Source organism: Lissotriton helveticus, chromosome 12 (assembly GCF_964261635.1).
Source record: "Lissotriton helveticus chromosome 12, aLisHel1.1, whole genome shotgun sequence".
Classification (NCBI taxonomy): Eukaryota; Metazoa; Chordata; class Amphibia; order Caudata; family Salamandridae; genus Lissotriton; species Lissotriton helveticus.
The window spans coordinates 896,358,198-896,379,109 of NC_136073.1; the positions used below are offsets into that span (position 1 = coordinate 896,358,198).

At 49.7% G+C, this 20,912-nt stretch overlaps 1 protein-coding gene across 2 annotated transcripts in view; it reads right to left on the reverse strand.

The window, feature by feature from the left end:
* Positions 1-20,912, reverse strand: part of LRCH4 (leucine rich repeats and calponin homology domain containing 4) — a 464,731-nt gene that overhangs the window by 26,364 nt on the left and 417,455 nt on the right. Inside the window, exon 19 of one of the 2 annotated variants that reach the window (XM_078669496.1) lies at positions 6,394-6,723. The exons of the other annotated variant lie outside the window; for it this stretch is intronic. Coding sequence (XP_078525622.1) covers positions 6,517-6,723 — 207 coding nt within the window. The 3' untranslated portion in view covers positions 6,394-6,516. Of the gene's footprint in view, positions 1-6,393; positions 6,724-20,912 lie in introns of those variants that run through there. 2 annotated transcript variants of the gene reach the window in all.

The window sequence follows — 20,912 nt, forward strand, 5'->3', positions numbered from 1 at the left end:
TAAGGGCTGATACCGTACGGTAAGGGCTGATACCGTACAGTAAGGGGTGTCGGTGTGGTAAAGGACCTCTGTTTACTGAGATGTGTAAGACTCACAAGCTTAAGGCTGCACTGTGAAGATCTACAGGTCCTACGGTGCCACAATCCTAGAGGTACGACAGAGGGAGCCCTGTTGCCACACCGTCCAGTACGCGTGTCAGCGTGGTACCGACCTTTGAATATTGAAGCCCTCTGTGTACTGAGACGTGCAAGAGTCGCAAGCTTAAGGCTGCTCTGTGAAGAGCTACAGTACCTATGGTGCCCCGATGGAGGTACAAAAAAAGGGTGTGTAGGAACCATGGGGCCAGCATGTTAAGGTCACAGTATAAAAGATTTGGGAGCAATAAGAGGAAAAGGTTAGGACTGCATTTAAGACATGTAGAGGCACGAGTGCTACAAGGTTAGGAGTAGATTACAAAATGGTGCTGGAACCCGGGCGCACTAAAGTAGGGCTATGGTGAAGCATGCGCAGGATCCACCAGTATTAGAGGTAGGGGGGGCAGAAACAACCCTACACTGCCCCCTAAATTCAACGCTTATGGCTTCAGCAGTAGGAGCCTACCTGCCCAATATGAAGCACTTCCAGCTGGTTTCCTCCAGTCCCCTTGCTCTCGTTTACACCAGACACAGGGCCATGATCCAAGGCACGTGTCATGAGGGGCAACGGTCATAGGTACTCCTCACGGTTATAAAGCACCATCCTAGCATCATGGATGAGATGTCGGACACCAGCGCAGATGTGCCGTGTACCTGGCTGCTGACTCGACGCAGACACATGGGACCTGGAGCAGAAGCCGGTGAACTCTTCGACACCCTGACACTGCTAACGCTCGCTTCTGTCCCGAGAGCCAGCAGCATCGATATGAGCTCTGTTGCTATAGTGGTCTTCCCCTAATACACACCCACGTCCCATCTGTTTCTTCAATCGAACTACTACTTTACAACCAGTGGGCAATCCTGAAGTTTTGAAATTTGGGAAGAGGTGCATCATCTGTAGCTGTTTTCCGTTGTCTTGGCTTTCATGTAATGCTTCTCAGCACACACCTCTGATATAAAGAGCACTGTTGTCAGACCAGGGTCCTACATTTCCTATTTATGTTCTGGTAATTCCAAGATGGATGCAACCTTCATAAGCATCCAAGATGCTCTGCTGATACTTCCTTGACACAATGTCTACCCTTCCGACAGCAACAGTGCATATGGAGATGAGAGCCGTCTTCCTTCCAGCTTGACACTTCTGTCGTTCTTGTGCTAGATCAGCAATCGCCGCACACTTGCCCTGTGCTCTCTTTGTTCCTGCAATCCAGTTTCCTGTACTGTCTGGTCTTCCAAGATCTGCCCTGAGCTTCTGCTCTGTTGATCAGATATTTCCTCCTTTTAGGAGTAAGGTTCGCTCTAATCTGAAACTTTTCTGTAGGGTCTCATTTTCTGGGACTTCGCTGGAATGGAAGCCAGTCTTCTTCGAGACACAGGCTCATCCTATTCGGCCTGATGTAGGATCTATGAGCATCGAAAACAGCCACGCCTAGTCCAACCAGGGCATAAGGTTTCTGTTCTCATGGCTGTACAGTAAAGCGAAGGCGGCCAGGAATTGGTAACTGGGCAGATTTTAGTCAGTGTGCTAGCAAGGCCCATGGACATCTGAAAGCTTGTCTGCTTTTAAGAGGCAGCCACAGGAAGGTACCTGCTTGGAAGCATCAGCACTGATGCAGCCTGAGGGGATGTCCTGAATCCCTCCGAACCGACAGAGCCCACACAAACGAGTGGCACATTGGAAAGATTTTGGAGCACCTCAATCTCAGAGCCTGGATTGCTGCACAGATGCCAGTGACTGTGCCGTGCATAGTCCCGCTTGTGCCATGTTGCCTTGAGGTCATCCACTGTGCAGTCCTGCATCACTGCTGACACCTCTGGGTACACTTTGCCAGAGTGCACCAATGGAGTCTTATGTGATGCAACAGCGCCACACTGTGTACTGTGTGCCGCGGGGGACAGGAGGGACAAAGGGGACCTCAAATCTGGTGTCAAAGAGGCATTGAACCTTCTGGCAGCAAGTGAGGGTGTGCTTTCTCTAATCGAGAAGGTCGCATTCGCACACAGCGAGTCTTAGATAAGCACAGATGCAGCTACACTAAGCAACCAAACGAAGGCTGCGTGTTGATCAAGCACATATGAACCCAATCCCAGCACAGCTTCTAAGAAAGACGTGGCCCTTAGCCCTAAAGAGGATGCCAGTCATGCATAGTGAGTGCACTGCTTCTGTTTGAACATGCCGAAAACCAGCAAGGGTCTGAAGGCACGTATCGAGGTATACTTCGTAAACGGAGGCAGAGTTTGCCAAGGCGAATGTGAAAGAAACTCAAACACAGCTTCTGGAGAGACTCATTAGCCCTACAGAGACACGTGGAGGAACAGTAGTGTTTGATGAGTTATTTAAGCTCGTTCACAGACCCCTCAACAGTCATGGGACCACCGCAGATCCCCCTTGTGGAACACAAGTGACGGGTTTCATCCACGGTCCTGCTTCGTGTTGTTGAGAACAGGTAAAGATGGAGGAACTCCAAATGTGAACAGACCTAGCGCCGTGGACATGGGCTACCGAACAGTCTGCGCTCATGATCACAAGCATGGCAAATTCACACACTGTTACCGCTGAACAGTGAAGCTGTGATGGACGGATCTCAGGCTCTAAGCTGGAGTACAAGCATCTGGTAAGGGTGGCCACCATAAGTTCAGGAGCGCTGCATCCAAGCACACCTCCAGGATGCTCCAATAAATATGAACTTGCATAGAATTAATTTAAATGGAACTTATTTCATAGTAGGTGAAACGTCTGAAAATCTAGCATGGCTCTGGTCCTTCCTAACACTATGGTGGAAAGGTTTTACCTATCAAGATCCTGAGGGTGGGTCTACGACACTGAAGCAGTCCCGCTGTCTTCTCTATATCATACTCGATGCGCAAGTGCGGACAGGCCTGCTCGTAGCCTGGACTATGGTAGTGCCGGTGCACTCGAACATCAGGACCGTCCTATTAGAATTGCTCGGATATCAAGGATGAACGCTTGACCTCAAGAAGCAGGGACGGTCATCGAAGGACGGCATTCTTTCTCCTGCAGGATCCTGCTTGGGGTTTGTGTGTGAAAGAGCTGCAATGAAAAGATGCCCGGCTGGACACAGAAGCGGGTTAAGCTTCTCTAGAAGGCATGCTGATTTATTTGGCTGAATATTCTCTGAGTAACATGGTGAGGTCTGGATAGCTCTATCAGCTATGGCTTTCCTCCGCTCTCCACTGCTGTGAAGCTCAGCCCTTGGGGCAGAGCAGAGTCTGAAAGGACCCAGCCTGAGCAAGAAGGACACCCCACATCGATGACTGTAAAAGGCTGACATCTACTGAGCATACCCGCTCAACTCAAATAAGATAATTCGACCAGTTTACAGGTTTGAGAACTCAAACCTGCTAGTTTCTTAGACATTTCTAAGGCATGGGTGTGTTCAGGTTTGCAGCAGTCACTATACAAGAACAGAGGAGGAAAAACTCCAGTCTGAGCCCAACCGGAGTCGGGTGTTAGATCCGGGAATCCAGAATCAAATGAAAACGCCTCTTAACTTGCATGTCGCAATGCTAAAAATCCCTCAACAAGGCCTACGCTGTCAGGGTAAAGATCCAGAATGGGAAGATTGACATGTGCATATAGGGAAGGACACCCAAGGTTTCTGCACAACTCACCCCACACTCTTCTAAAGCTACCACAGAAGACATGACAGACTTTACGGTAGTCTATCTCGTGCTGGCCTCTTCCACAGGATGTGGTGAATCATTCATGAGACTCCGCAGCACGAGAACCTCCTACAGATTCACAGCGTGAGAAGCTGTAAGACCAACAGGCTTGGGTCTGTCTGGCCATTAACCCAAAACCACCATCGCCTTCAAATGGGAACGAGGCCGCCGTGGTCCTGGACTTGCACCATCAGACCTTGGCGCTTATTCACCCTCCGCTAAAGCATCATAGTGCACCGGCGCCCACACAGTGAGAGGTGATGATTATGGATGTGTGCACACGCTGGTGTACAGTGAGAGATGTGGATTCCTGATGTATGCACACTCATCTGTAGTGACAGTTATTGCTTCCTGATGTATACACATGCTGGTTTGCAGTGACACTCTGGGGTACAGGGACAGTTATTGCTTCCTGATGTATACACACTATGGTGATGACTATTATTGCTTCTTCGTCTACGCACACTCTGGTGTTCAATTACAGTTATTGATTCTTGATGTATACACATTATGGTGATGACTATTATTGCTTCTTAACATGTGCACACTCTGGTGTGTAATTACAGTTATTGCTGGTACACAGTGACACAAAAGGCTGTTTGCTGTGTGCATGCTTTGTTGTGTACTGAGTCTAGTTGCTTATTGGTGTGTGCTTCTGCAACCACTGGAGCGTTAGTTTTCGTTCCACCCTGAGTACTATTGCTTAGTATATTATGAACCCTCCGCTCGTTATTATTGCTTATGTAGTGAAAACTTAGTAGTATGTCGCTGCACATACATGATCTTTCCTTCAACTGCATAAATATTTTAATGGTGGAGTAAGTCACTACTCTGTGTTTTGCCTTCTAAAATTACTACCTTAGAGTTCACCAACTTTTATGATGTGCATGCCTTACAGCATTATTACAGACATCGCCTTCGATGGGGTGACTGATGCTTGTCTATAGAGACGGACTAACCCTTGGTTAACACAAATTGTGGATTGCGTTACTGCATGCCGCATACAGCGTTACCACATGCTGCATAGCGCAGTGTTGTCAACACCACCTACTCTGGACTCTACATCTCCAAAAACAGCAGCCAAGCTATCGGCCTCCAGCCGCAGAACCAACATAACTAGCTATGGCGCAAGTACTGGAATGGTACGTGTATCTACAGCAGGTGGTCTCCACTCAAGGGTGCAATGGTAAAGAACCATACTAGGGATGTTACAGGGGTTGTACATCCCCAGCACACATTAACTATGTAACAACCAAGCCACTGAGTCAATGTCACAGAAAACCAAGTGAGTGATGCCGGTGCATTCCAAGATCACACCAAGCAACCCTATCATCGCAAGGAGAGCGCTTACACCATGGCTGGGAATGTAAAGCTGCCAAAGACAGGGCTAGCCCAGCACAGCCTCCCTGGCCAGTGGCTCTCATGTGTTCGGTATGAAGGCTCTACGCGCTGGGCACAGAGCACACAGCATATTTTGAGACTGACTTGTCAAGCATTGTGTGTTGCTATGCCACAGAGTGTCGCCACAACTCAATGACACTTCCGGTACACGTCTACGTAGAGCCTGTCCATAGATAGGATGTGCCTCTGACCCTATAAACATTTACTTTCATGCAGGAGCCTCCCTCGCTGCATGGTTAATGCGTCCATACCGCGGTACTGAGGCAAACTGCACACTCCTTGCCTCCAGCCTCAGCCTCACCTCTCATTGTCTACAAATAAACCGAGAGCTCACAGATGCAAACTTAGCTTATTATCGCGCTGGGCTAGGACTAACACCCTTCGACTTCCCATAGGACGCTATCCAATGTCTAACAAAAGAACCTACAATGTGATTCTTGGAGATTTTTAGCTCTGTTTCTCCCCTGTCTAAATTCATGTAGACAGCCATTCCTTCAGCTGCTTGCCAGGAAGTGACATCACTGGAGCAGGGCACAGTGTCTTAACCTGAATATAAGTTTAATTTAGAAACACCGGTCACCTTTCATAGATCAGGACGGTGAGCGGCAATCCCAGGGGGGAAGAGCAATTACTGGCCAGTGTTGTACCCTCAATGCTTCCTTCTGGGGTCACTCTGCTCCACACCTGCTGGTGGGGAGGGCCTTCCTTGCACTTCACGCGGACGTAGGAACTTAAATCCTCCTAACCTGGGAAGCAAAGCCATTGCAGCAGAGGACCAGGGATCTTCTCTGCAGGGCTTTGGCTGCATCTTGAAACCTTTACTGAAAGCTGAGGTTAGAAATACCTGCACCTCTTGCCCAGCTCATCCTTTACCTACAGTCCTAGTAGTTAGGACAGTCGTTCAGCACTAAGTGCACAGAGTGAGCGGGAGAAAGGAGCTTCATCTCCCCTTGTTCCTATCCCAGAAAAGTGACATCACTTACTGAAGCAGACAAAACTGGAGATCAGAGACCAGACCACACTGGCATCTCCCCCTAATCCTTTCCATGAATAGTAAGCCGAGGTGAAAGCCGACACAGTATGCAGTGATTTCTACTCTCAAAGCCTAACCGCTCTTTGAACCTCCAAGCATCCTTCGGCTTGGAGAAACCTTGGAGGTGCACAAAATGTAAAGCCTCTGGAGTCTAAAGTTTGGTCCTTCATGTCTATGCGGCTGCGCAGATTCCTCCCTGGGTCTGAGGACCTAGTGTATGATAGAACCAGCTTCAGGGGACCCCCTTGCTTGGCTTCCAGGAGGTTAAAACACAGACAGTTTGCAGTAGGCCACATAACACAGCAACATGACGAGGACATAGAAGGCGCCAAAGCCAGCATAATGGAAGGAGCAGAGGGCCCCGGGCTCTGCGGCGGGAGCAGTATCTTTCATCTGCAGTAAGGCATTGACAGTTCTTTGTATGCTGCAGGCGTTGGCTTGGAGAATGTCAGAGGGCAAGCAGAGGTCGACCTGGTAGGAGGTCAGCAACAAAACAGACAAGAGAAAAACAAAAATTAAAGATGTTAATAAGAGCCACTGAACCTCTTACGCACAGAAGGGCACACAACAGGACACATCAGAGCATCAGGGGGAAGTCTGGGAAGTGCAAGAAAAGGCAATCTAGATACCACCAATAATTACACCGGTAAAATGCCAACACCTGTTCAGTACAGCCAGGTGCCCCATACTAGGAGTGGTGATGAAAGGAAAGGAAAATGCTACTTACCAGTATGCATCTGTTCTTGGCATGTAGAGCTGCAGAGTTGTACACTTAGCAATAGATCGCCACCTGGTGTTGGACTCAGATGATTGCATGTTGTTGTCGTCTTGGAAGAAGCCTTAGTAGTCACGAGATAGGGGACGCCTCCCTTGGACGATAGTGCGCATAAGCATCGGCTCCATCCTTCGATTGTTTTCCGCCATGATGGTAAAGTTAGTAGAAGTAAAGAAAAAGGATGTCCATGCGCGTGCATCTAAGTAAGATGAGTACTGGAACGGATACAAGTCCCGGGGAGGCGGGACGGCGTGTACGACTCTGCAGCTCTACATGCCAAGAACAGATGCATACTGGTAAGTAGCATTTTCCGTTCGAGGCATATGAGCTGCAGATACTACACTTAGCATCGATTGTGCAGCAGTGTCTCCCCTAGCGGTGGTCACCTCTATCTGTTGCAGTAGTTTGAAAGAGAGTTTAAAGTACAGCTTGGCCTACTGCAGCTTGCTGCTTGGCGTGCACATCAAGACAGTAGTGCTTAGTGAAGGTGTGTGTTGCAGACCATGTCGCTGCTTTGCAGATTTCTTCTAGGGGGATGTTCCCTAGGAAAGCCATAGAGGCTCCTAGTTTGCGTGTGGAGTGCGCTCTAGGAGGAACTGTAAATGTACGTTTTGCTTTTTGATAACATATTTGTATACATTTTACAATCCACCTTGCAATCCCAGCTTTAGGTATGGGGTTGCCTTTAAGTGGTGGAGAGAAAGATACAAACAATTGCTTTGTTTTACGAATAGATTTGGTTCTATCAATATAATAGAGAAGAGCTCTTTTAACGACTAGTGTGTGTAGAGCTCTCCCTGCTACAGAGTCAGGGTTTTGGAAAAACACCGGTAACTCTACAGATTGGTTTAAATGAAAAGGAGTAATGACTTTTGGAAGAAATTTTGGATTAGTTTTTAAAACCACTTTGTTACGATGTATTTGTAAAAATGGTTCTTGTATTGTAAATGCTTGAATCTCACTTACTCGTCTGAGAGAGGTAATAGCAATAAGGAAGGCTGTTTTCCACGTGAGGAATTGCAGTTCACATTTATGTAAAGGCTCAAAAGGGGGTCCCATGAGTCTTGTAAGAACAACGTTGAGGTTCCACACTGGAGAAGGTGGCAACCTGGGAGGGATGATTCTTTTCAATCCTTCAATCCTTCCATAATGCTTTAATTGCAGGTACTCGAAAAAGAGACAGATGTTGTCTATTTTGTAAATATGCTGCAATTGCTGCAAGGTGCAGGCGTATGGATGAATATGCCAAGTTACATCGTTGTAAATGTAAGAGGTAGCAAATGATATTCTAGATGGAAGCATCCAGGGGATCAATTTGGTTATTGTTGCAATAAATGGCAAATCTCTTCCATTTATCAGCATAACAAGCTCTGGTAGTAGGTCTCCTGGCCTCTTTAATGATGTTCATACAGTCTGGTGGTAGGTTAAGATAATCAAACTCTAAGACTTCAGGAGCCAGATCGCCAGATTCAGTTGATTTGGGTCTGGATGTCGGATGTCTCCATGGTTCTGCGTTAGCAGGGATGGAGTAAGTCGTAACTTTTGGTGTGGAACTAGAGAGAGTTCTAGCAGTGTGGTGAACCACGGTTGGCGTGCCCATGTGGGAGCTACCAGGATTAATTTGAGAGACTGTTGCCTGAGCTTGCGTACTACTAGTGGTATTAGTGGTATTGGCGGAAAAGCGTACGCAAATCTGTCTGACCAGTTCATCCATATCGCATTGCCCTTGGACAGCGGGTGTGGAAACCTGGTGGCGAAGGTTGGGCATTTTGCGTTTTTGTGTGTGGCGAACAGATCTATGTCTAGATGACCCCACTTGTGGAAGAATGGTTGAAGAACTTGTGGATGTAGTTCCCATTCGTGAATTTGTTGTGTCTGCTGACTTAACAGATCTGCTATCTGATTGTGAACTCCTGGAAGGTGTTCTGCCAACAGATATATGTTTTGTGGAATGGCTAATCTCCAAATGTTCTGTGAGAGCTGGGACAGTTGTAGAGAGTATGCCCCCCCCCTGTTTTTGTATATAATACCTCGTGGTGGTCACTGTGTGGAAACTTTGCTCCAAACCCGAGGCATCTCTAGAACGGCATTCTTTCCTTGAGGTGTAGGCCTCACGGCGTGGATAGGCCCAACGGCCCGTGTCGACGACCGGAATCGAGCTGATTGAGGCGAAACGATGTTAGTCGATATCGAAAGTAGTTTGATAAGTTTTTTTAGTAAGTCTTTTGCGCTTCGATGTGCTTGAAAAGTCTATTTCTAGCCGGAGCGGAAAACTTTCATCCGAACCCAGTGGCGGAAAAAAACAATCTAAGGATGGAGCCGATGCCCATGCACACTATCGTCCAAGGGAGGAGTCACCTATCTCGTGACTACAAAGACTTCTTCCAAGACGACAACAACATGCAATCATCCGAGCCCAACACCAGGTGGCGATCTAATGCTAAGTGTAGTATCTGCAGCTCATATGCCTCGAACATTACATTTTACAGAAATTGTGTTATAGGCAGAAAGTACTTACTTACAGTGCAGTAAATTATATAATGACCCCTGCCCTCAGACAGGAACCTGAAGAAAAGAAAACTACTAGAGAGGGGTGCCAGGTAGTGCCATAGAGACTAGATCACTGCTACTCTCTGGTGCCCCTGAAATCCATGATCACCTCGGACATCATCAGTTTAACGCTATTACCAAGCAAGAGAGGCACGTGGAGCATAAAAACCACATGTGGGAAAGAGGAAGAAGAACCAGGACACAAGGAAGGTCCATGGACATAAAGTATCCAACCGGAGCATGGGCATCGCAGACTAATGGGCATCGCAGACTCATGGGCATCGCAGACTCATGGGCATCGCAGACTCATGGGCATCGCAGACTCATGGGCATCGAAGACTCATGGGCATCGCAGACTCATGGGCATCGCAGACTCATGGGCACCGCAGACTCATGGGCACCGCAGACTCATGGGCACCGCAGACTCATGGGCATCGAATACTAATGGGCACGGCAGACTCATGGGCACGGCAGACTAATGGGCACCCCAGACTAATTAGTCACCCCAGACTCATGGGCATCACAGACTCATGGGTATCGAATACTAATGGACACCGCAGACTCATGGGCACGGCAGACTCATGGGCACCGCAGACTCATGGGCACCGCAGACTCATGGGCATCGCAGACTCATGGGCACCCCAGACTCATGGGCACCCCAGACTCATGGGCACCCCAGACTCATGGGCATCGCAGACTCATGGGCATCGCAGACTCATGGGCATCGCAGACTCATGGGCATCGCAGACTCATGGGCACCCCAGACTCATGGGCACCGCAGACTCATGGGCACCGCAGACTCATGGGCATCGCAGACTCATGGGCATCCCAGACTCATGGGCATCCCAGACTCATGGGCATCGCAGACTCATGGGCATCTCAGACTCATGGGCACCCCAGACTCATGGGCACCCCAGACTCATGGGCACCCCAGACTCATGGGCACCCCAGACTCATGGGCACCCCAGACTCATGGGCACCCCAGACTCATGGGCACCCCAGACTCATAAGCATCCCAGACTCATGGGCACCGCAGACTCATGGGCAACGCAGACTCATGGGCAACGCAGACTCATGGGCAACGCAGACTCATGGGCACCGCAGACTCATGGGCACCGCAGACTCATGGGCACCCCAGACTCATGGGCACCCCAGACTCATGGGCACCCCAGACTCATGGGCACCCCAGAGTCATCGGCACCGCAGACTCATGGGCACCGCAGACTCATGGGCACCGCAGACTCATGGGCACCCCAGACTCATGGGCACCCCAGACTCATGGGCATCGCAGACTCATGGGCATCGCAGACTCATGGGCATCGCAGACTCATGGGCATCGCAGACTCATGGGCAGCGCAGACTCATGGGCACCGCAGACTCATGGGCATCGCAGACTCATGGGCATCCCAGACTCATGGGCATCCCAGACTCATGGGCATCGCAGACTCATGGGCATCTCAGACTCATGGGCACCCCAGACTCATGGGCACCGCAGACTCATGGGCACCCCAGACTCATGGGCACCCCAGACTCATGGGCACCCCAGACTCATGGGCACCCCAGACTCATGGGCACCCCAGACTCATAAGCATCCCAGACTCATGGGCACCGCAGACTCATGGGCAACGCAGACTCATGGGCAACGCAGACTCATGGGCAACGCAGACTCATGGGCACCGCAGACTCATGGGCACCGCAGACTCATGGGCACCCCAGACTCATGGGCACCCCAGACTCATGGGCATCGCAGACTCATGGGCACCCCAGACTCATGGGCACCCCAGAGTCATCGGCACCGCAGACTCATGGGCACCGCAGACTCATGGGCACCGCAGACTCATGGGCATCCCAGACTCACGGGCATCCCAGACTCACGGGCATCCCAGACTCACGGGCAGCGCAGACTCATGGGCAGCGCAGACTCATGGGCAGCGCAGACTCATGGGCACCGCAGACTCATGGGCACCGCAGACTCATGGGCAGCGCAGACTCATGGGCAGCGCAGACTCATGGGCATCCCAGACTCATGGGCAGTGCAGACTCATGGGCAGTGCAGACTCATGGGCATCCCAGACTCATTGGCATCGCAGACTCATGGGCACCGCAGACTCATGGGCACCGCAGACTCATGGGCACCGCAGACTCATGGGCATCGCAGGCTCATGGGCATCCCAGACTCATGGGCATCCCAGACTCATGGGCACCGCAGACTCATGGGCACCGCAGACTCATGGGCACCGCAGACTCATGGGCACCGCAGACTCATGGGCACCGCAGACTCATGGGCACCGCAGACTCATGGGCATCCCAGACTAAGCAGCCGCTTGTAACTGATACTTTGCCCAGTAGATTATCCTAAAAAAATACGAATAACAAAAAGTGACTTATTTCAAATAAGTCCTCAAGGTAGTCAAAACCAGACTCTGGTTAGACTCGAGTGCTGAAACTCCACTGGGCAGCGACAGCTAGAGTTCGAATACTGAGACTTCGTAACTAAAGCGTACAATAAAAGCAGACTGCTGTCTCTGGAATCCCAGAGAAGAAGTCCTCTCAGCAAGGCACACGTCGCCACAGAACTGAGGTGAAAGAAGGAGGAAGGATGCCGGATCTGCTCAGTTCACAGCACCAGAGAACAACAGGATACAAGCAACAATCCATCTTGAGATTAGTAGTTTCTTAATTACAATCCCTTCATGAGAACACAATTCACCATCCAAGAGTCTGCCAGTCCAAACACCCATCAGGCATGAGCTATGGTACAAGGGGGCCCTCCGAAGGTCAAACCTGGAAACAGCCCCTCTATCTTGGCCGGATGAGGTGGTGGAGGAAAGCTGCCAGCTGGAACCCAACCACCTCCAGAAGAAATGAAGGCTTAACTTGAAAGAGAAGATTGCGATAAGAAAAGCACTGCAGTGTGGGTCAGCAGACGAGGCTTGCAACTTATTCTTTCCCTCCTGGAGTATTGGCACTTAAAAGCCATGAACCTCATCTTTTGAGAGTGTGTGAACTTGAAAAGTATGCGCACGATGACAAGGAATCGAATTTATATCCGACTGTAATGGATTTAAGGACTAGCGTAGCATTGGTAACGAGCCCTTCCCTAACTGTAAGCATGGGAGCTTTGAGATTTTGATTTGTTTATATTTATTGCAGCAGCAGACAGGGCTACACATAATCCATTGAGATGGAATAAGATGAGCTCACGCAAGATGATTTTTGCAGAGTTGAATGTGAGGTTTATTTAGGCGAAAGCCTTCTAAACAACCCCCTCCTGGCTGCAGGTAATGAGACTCTGCCTGCTAAACTACAGGGGGTGCAGAACAACGCAGCAAGACTTATCCTTAATCTTCCGTAGGGCACCCTGTCGGCCCCTACATTTAAGAAAAAATAATTGTTTTATATAGCGCACACTCGACCCAAAGGTATCAGAGCGCTTTTCATGAGCACTAGTTGCGTTACAGACAAACATATCCATGTTATTAAGCACAGGGAGATTAAGTGATTTGCACGGAATCACAGGATGTTGATCGCCCCTGCTGAGACTCAAACCCTATTCCCCAGCTCCGAGGTCGACCGCTCTAGCCATTAGGCCATATCCTTTTCCACTTCATTGAGAACTCGCATACTCATGGGCACCCCAGACTAATGAGCATCCCAGACTCATGAGCATCCCAGACTCATGAGCATCCCAGACTCATGAGCATCCCAGACTCATGAGCATCGCAGACTCATGGGCATCGCAGACTCATGGGCATCGCAGACTCATGGGCATCGCAGACTCATGGGCATAGCGGACTCGTGGGCATCGCGGACTCGTGGGCATCGCGGACTCGTGGGCATAGCGGACTCGTGGGCATAGCGGACTCGTGGGCATCGCGGACTCGTGGGCATCGCAGACTCATGGGCATCGCAGACTCATGGGCATCGCAGACTCATGGGCATCGCAGACTCATGGGCATCGCAGACTCATGGGCATCGCAGACTCATGGGCATCGCAGACTCATGGGCATCCCAGACTCATGGGCACCCCAGACTCATGGGCACCCCAGACTAATGAGCATCCCAGACTCATGAGCATCCCAGACTCATGAGCATCCCAGACTCATGAGCATCCCAGACTCATGAGCATCCCAGACTCATGAGCATCGCAGACTCATGGGCATCGCAGACTCATGGGCATCGCAGACTCGTGGGCATAGCGGACTCGTGGGCATAGCGGACTCGTGGGCATAGCGGACTCATGGGCATCGCAGACTCGTGGGCATCGCGGACTCGTGGGCATCGCGGACTCGTGGGCATAGCGGACTCGTGGGCATAGCGGACTCGTGGGCATAGCGGACTCGTGGGCATCGCAGACTCGTGGGCATCGCAGACTCATGGGCATCGCAGACTCATGGGCATCGCAGACTCATGGGCATCGCAGACTCATGGGCATCGCAGACTCGTGGGCATAGCGGACTCGTGGGCATAGCGGACTCGTGGACATAGCGGACTCGTGGGCATAGCGGACTCGTGGGCATAGCAGACTCGTGGGCATCGCAGATTCATGGGTACTCCAGACTCATGGGCACCGCAGACTCATGGGCACCGCAGACTCATGGGCATCGCAGGCTCATGGGCATCCCAGACTCATGGGCATCCCAGACTCATGGGCATCCCAGACTCATGGGCATCCCGGACTCATGGGCATCCCAGACTCATGGGCATAGCGGACTCATGGGCATCGCAGATTCGTGGGTACTCCAGACTCATGGGCATCCAAGATTCACGGGCACCGCAGACTCACGGGCACCGCAGACTCATGGGCACCGCAGACTCATGGGCATCGCAGACTCATGGGCATCGCAGACTCACGGGCATCCCAGACTCATGGGCATCCCAGACTCATGGGCATCGCATTTACTTAATTGAGACCTCTGCACTGGCTCCCTGCCCCACTGTCTCACTTAGAAGGCCTTAAAGGGAAATGGCTAGAGGTATCTTCAACAAAGAGTTAAAGCGTATGCCCCACCAGAAGTCTAAGATCTAAGGATAAAGCCGTGTTGGGCGCCCCCCTCATCCGTTTGGTTAGGTGGGGGGGGGGGGGGGGGGATCCTTTTCTTGCCTGGATCCGGTCTACTGGAATAGGATCCCTGTGCTTATCCGTATCTGTCCGAACTATGGCCACTTTAGGAAATTATTGAAAGCCGCCCTCTTCCTATAGCGACCTCCACTGCGAGACGCTGTCTGTGACGGTCTCACAGCGCCGAGAGGCCTATTGGTGATTCGAGCGCTATATCAAATGCAAATAACATAACTTTACAAATTAGATTAGCATTTCTAAGGTGGCTGTTTGGATTCCAAGCACCACATTTCAAAACAAGCTACCAAGAGGTTTCAGTCTGGCTAACCTGGCAGCTTGTGTTCAGCAGACATGTTCATATGTCATTCGAAGATACTTTTTCATACGTAAAACTCTCTCTGCCATTCCGGAAGTACACCTATTCTCAGTTTTAAAATGCCAGTGCTGTGGTTTGAGATCAGGCAGCAATGTTAAATATGAGAAACACTAGGATCCTACATGGATTTACAAGGTGTGTGACACATACTTCAGAGTAGGGAGGTCAAAGTCATCAACAACCCTATTTAGTCTGGGGGTCACCTTATTTCATGCCACTTCCGCAAAGGGATTGTACCCAAGCTGTCGCAATCAAAGCTTTGGAATCGCAAGAAAGAAGCTGAACCCCTGGTATCTTCATGGTTCCGCAGTCCGGTGTGGCTGGTAACTGTTCTTGTGGGGTCGGGGCAGCTCGTCCTCCCTTTGCAGCAGGTCTCAGCAGTCCTAAAAATGGTGCAGGCCATACTAGGAAAGTGTCTGGAAGCCACACAGATATGGTTCATTGATGCTATTAAAGATCTTGCCTTCCTGAGCACTTACACCAAAGGAAACTGTGGCAAAGCTCACCCAAAAGAGCAGGCCTGCGTGGCACTGAAGAAACTGCCCAGGATTTCCCCCTGGCGGGAACTCTCGTGCGCATACGAGTTATGTGTATTTGTAAAGTGCACTATCACCCGCAGGGCATCCCGCCGCTGAGCAGGTGTGTGTGAGCGTCGCCCTGCCCATGGTAGATTGGTCAATTGAAAAGCCAGGCCTTCAGCTTCTTTTGGAATTCAAGGAGAGGAGGTGGCTCTGATGTGGAGTGGGCGGCCTCCTGAACCGAATGTGTGCGAGTAGGAGTCCTGCTGAGCAGAGGTGTCCGAGTGGTTGGCGCAAGGAGATGCAACTGTCCAGGTAAGTGGGGCCTCAGTTGTGCAGTGCTGTGAATCTGTGCGTGACAAGTTTGAAATGAGTGCAGTCGTGCACTGGAGCCAGCCGAACTCCCCGGGGTCTGGTGTGATGAGCTCTGTATGGGTGCCTGAGGATGAGTTTGACTGCTGAGTTCTGGATGGTCTTCTAATCAGTCGCTTGGTGATCCCAGAGTAGAGGGTAATCCCGTCGTCCAACTTGCGAGTGACTAGGGTGCGAGTGTCTGTTTTTTTTGTGTTACTTGGGAGCTATTGAAGATCTTCCTCCGCATCTTCAGGGTGCGGAAGCAGAGTGCAGTGATGGCGTTCACTTGAGCTGTCAGCTCCAGTTTGCCGTCAATCAGGTTTCCGAGGTTCCTGGTGTTGGTCAGCGTTTGGCTGGCCAAGAGTTGGAGTCCCATGGTTAGGTGTTCTTGCAGAATATCACCACGTCTGTCTTCTCAGTGTTGAGCCGGAGACAATTGGCTTTCACCCAGTTAGTGACTTTAGTCATGCAGGCGGTGAGATTGTTTCTTGTGTTGAGGATGTTATCCGAGAGGGTGAGAATGAGTTGCATGTCGTCTGTGCAGGAAAGGATGCAGAGGATGTGTGCATGGATGACACTGGCCAGAGGGATCATGTATGCATTGAAAAGGGCGGGGCTGAGCGATGGACCTTGAGGGACTCCGCAGATACGTTTTTGGGCTTCCGAGGAGTAAGGTGCCAGGCTCTCAGCTTGTCTACCCTCCGTTAAGAAGGAGCAGATCCAGTAGAGAGTGGATGCCCATCTCATGGCGGTGCCTGATGAGGATGGGGTGAGACAGTCTCAAATACTGCAGAGAGATGCAGTAGAAAGAGGGCTGCTGTGTCTACCCTGTCAAAGATCACACAGATATCAACTGTGGCAGCGATGAGCGCACTTTGATGGACGTAGAGCTGGCACCTTCGGTTATGAAGTTAGTGAATAAGGCAGTCACCGAAGAGAGACCAGGGACAGCCAGGTGACGAGTCAATTCTCGCACACATTAAGGCACAACTGTGGAAGTTCTTCCCACCAGCTCAATAGTGGGGGAAGCAGATGTGGATCTACAGAGGGAGGAGCCCAAAGCAAGACTGTCACCACCTCTCGGAGTCGTCGGAAATACTGTTCCCCGAGTGTTCAAGGAATATATCAAAATAGTGTTAAATGCGTGTTGTCTGCTCTTCTTCCCAACCACCTGGAGGGAGACAAGCGGACTGTTTACAAAACTACAAAAGTTGGGACAGCCATCCTCCGGAGCATGTGGCATGCTCATTGACAGCTTGTTTAGCCGAAAAAAGAATCTGTGGTCAAAGTAACCAACCGAGGGTAAACACAATAGTCAGTGTGGGCAGATCGGTGTCCTACCACAGCCGAGAATGACTTTTTCCTGAGGGTACCATTTGTCTTGTCAGTATTAGAAAACTTCCAGAAGAAAGGTGTCTTGTCTCTCTGAACCAAGTGCTATTTTTGAGCTTGAGAAGATTTAAATGACAAGAGGAACACGGAGGACCATTTCTGGTAGGTATCGCCGATACCTTGGAAATCAGAGTTCACCCAGAGCAGAGGTCAGAAGAGGCTGAGGCGAGCTTAGGGACGGACACGGATTCCCACACTCATGGACAGCAAGTGCTGGAAGGTTACTAATTTGTAAACCAGATTCAATGTTATTCGGGAAGCACCTAGGAGGCGGCTAGAGAAGAAAGACCCGGTGAAGCCATCACGTTTGGTGAAGAATTAGGCGTGGGGTCAACGTGGAAAAGGGAATAGGAAGCACCTGCTGCCATTTTCGGAAAAAGCTGCAGGCATGGTTGAGCCTGGCTTTGCTCCTTTGCTCTAGGAATATGGCCACCCAGCCAATCACAGCTTCCATGAAAACAAGATCTCAGTCATGATTCAAGCTCAGAGGCAACACACACCCAACGCCCCTACTTTCGCCAATAGAGCGGACAAATTGTGCTATATGCCCAATCACCAGAGCCCGTGAACCTCAGAACGTTGGGAACACACACGTGGCGGCTTCTCTGAGAAAGGATTAGTTAATAAAGAAATAGACCTGGAGTCCTTGATTATGAGTCAAAAACATGAAATCAGCAGGCGACCGGGACCGGGTTCGGAGCTCTGTTTTCTTCAGTCTCTATGGCATCTCCAGGTACGCGACTCCAAGTATTTTGTTCTTTTTTTCCAGATCCAGTCTCACACCACTACAGGCGGCCATGAGTACATTGTTGTGTTTTCAGCACAGGCGGCATGCAGACTATGGACATACAAGTGTCTCCAAGAACTATCTGCAATTCCCACGTCCCCGCTGCTTGTGATCATAGCTACGCCAGGATTGACAAGCAGCGGTCAACAAAACAAAGAGACAACTTTTGCTGAATCCCATTCAAAAGGACACATGCCCTCCCCATCATGGTGCTGAGCAGTATGGAATCCAGCACTGCCAAGGAAAGCACACAAGCAGGTACTCCAGAAGCGAGGCGAGCCACCGGGCGAGGACTGCAGGAATCACGTTATCAATACCAGACACTAGTAACCCATTCTCAGACTTATCATTCACCCATTGATGCAAAAAGGCGACCTTTAAAGAGGCTAAATTAGTCTGCAGGCAACTCGAGAGGAAATGGCAGAGGCACTATTGGGACGAGGACAAACATTGCTTGAACACTTCTCTAAATAACTACAAACATGTGGTCAGGAAACCAAAAGCAGATACTACTGCAGTCTAATCTCAGCTGCTTCAAACAACGCCAAAAAGACTTTTGATATTCTCCAGGATCTTTCAAGTCAGTCTTGTCTGCTGCAGGACAGAACACCTTCACAGAAGTGACGTGACGATTTATCAGCCTTTTTTGAGGACAAAATCGTGACTATCGTAAAGACATCAAGAACTCTCACGAGTTAGAGGTCCCTTCTCCCAATGATACCACTGCCATTTCGTGTATTCTTCCCTCAAACAGCGCCATTACTGAATCTCTCAGCCTCTGGAATAACAAACCACAATCTTTTGATTTCGCCAAAGCGAGGCTGGACAACCTTGGGCTAATGTCTTTGAAAGTCTTTCTCACTCTGTTTATGTCCATCAGGTCCGGATCCCCGTTTGACCCTCTTCCTCCTAATCGATGGAAAAAATGTGAAGACGAATTATCGGCCCCAGTGTTACGATTCTGTAACCAGGCCCTTGAGTCAGGCGTGGTGCCTGCATGCTGGAAGAAGGCCATAGTCAAGCCGTTGTTAAAAAAAGCTTCCGCTGACCTCACAATCTTAGCCAACTATAGACTTATTTCGCTCCTCTCATTTCCTACACAGATTCTGGAACGATATGTTAGTAAAATCCTTTCTCATAATCGACGATTATTCCTCGTTAGAGGATGAGCAATTCGGCTTCAGACCTGGCCACGGCACCGAGACTGCTCTACTCTGCGCCACCGACGAAATTCGCAGGATAGACGATGAGTGTGGGTCGGTGGTGCTCGTTCTTCTCGATCCGTCAGCAGCCTTCGACATGGTGAACCAGCTCACCAGATTTGCCTCTGTAGGCGTTGGTGGTTCAGTGTCAAAATGGTTAAAATCATATTTACAAGACTGCTGTCAGGCTGTGCCTCTGCCTCCTCTATGTTATAGTTTCAGAACTATCTCACATGGAGTCCCATAGGGCCCTTCACTCAGTCCAAATGTTTACATCAAGCCACTGATCTCGCTTATTAAAACTTATAAGATCACTGTAATTAATTATGCAGACGATACTCAGCTGATTTTATCACTTAATAACAATCAATCTGACACTATCAGTAATTTTCAGGCCTGAACAGACATCTCAAAGTGGATGACTAAACTCACTGAAACTAAATGGAGGTAAAAAAGAGCTTCTTTGCTGCTCGACGAGTAAGGTTCCGGTGCCACGGCCCTTAAATGTTTGGCCTCTCTCTACGGAGACTCCTCTTCACATCTCAGAGAAGGTCTGGGGCTGTGCAGTCACTCTGGATGAACACCTCTCGCTTGACAAGCATGTTAATGGAGTGGCAGGGGTCTACTTGCACTTCTTCGGGGGCCTCAGAAAGATCTTTCCAATGCTACCTACTCAAGTTAAATCTCTAATAGCCAGGTGTGTGTAGTGGTTAAGAGACTGGATTACTGTAATGCTCTTTTATGATCCCCAACTATCTGATCAAGAGATAGGACAGAGTCCAGGTTGCTACGGAGACAATGACTCTTGATAGGTCGCGGAACGCCTCTGCCTCCAGTGCTCTTAGAGACCTTCATTGGTTACCCGTCGAACAAAGGATTCTTTTCAAATCGCTTGGTATTGTAGTCAAAGTCCTCAGGAAAAAGGTCCAAAGCGGCTACAGACCAGATTGAGGAAATACATCCAAGAAGATCGCTACGTTCAGCTATAGCCGATCTTGTTCAAGAATATAGATTTAATAGGATGCAGCAAGGGGGACGAGCATTTTCTATCAAAGTCGCTCAAGCTTGGAGCAAGCTTCCGCTTCAACTAAGATCTCAGCCTGGCTTGCTTAAATTTAGGAAAGCCCTCCAGACCTGGCTATTTCCGCAAACTTTATTGATCTGGTGATAACTATTTCCCCTCCCATTATTCCTTTCCTCCGCCTCTTATCATGACTCTAGCAATTGTTAGCGCCAGGATACCAGTCTAGTTACAGTGCGCTCTATAAAGATATGATACAAATACAAGTGTGACCAGCAAGGACAGACCTGGGAGAGAGACCGCAGGATGGAAAGTCTTCGAGAGAGTGCCCTTCGAACTTCAGGGAGTGAAGAATGCAACGAAAAAGGCAATATTAAACTCAATAAGAGAAGTATACATTAGTCTGTTCAGGGTAATTAGGAAGAAACTGGTAACACCATTGAGAACTAACTTTGAATATTGAAGTTAGAAGACGGAAACAGAGTCAAACGATATCAGACGGGAAGATTTACAAGTGGAACCAGTCTCCTCGTTGCAACTGGAGTATGTAAGAATCAGAATGCAGTGCGGCATCCATGCTAGACAAATGGGTGCTGGATCCAGAGAAAGTGTATAGAATGAAA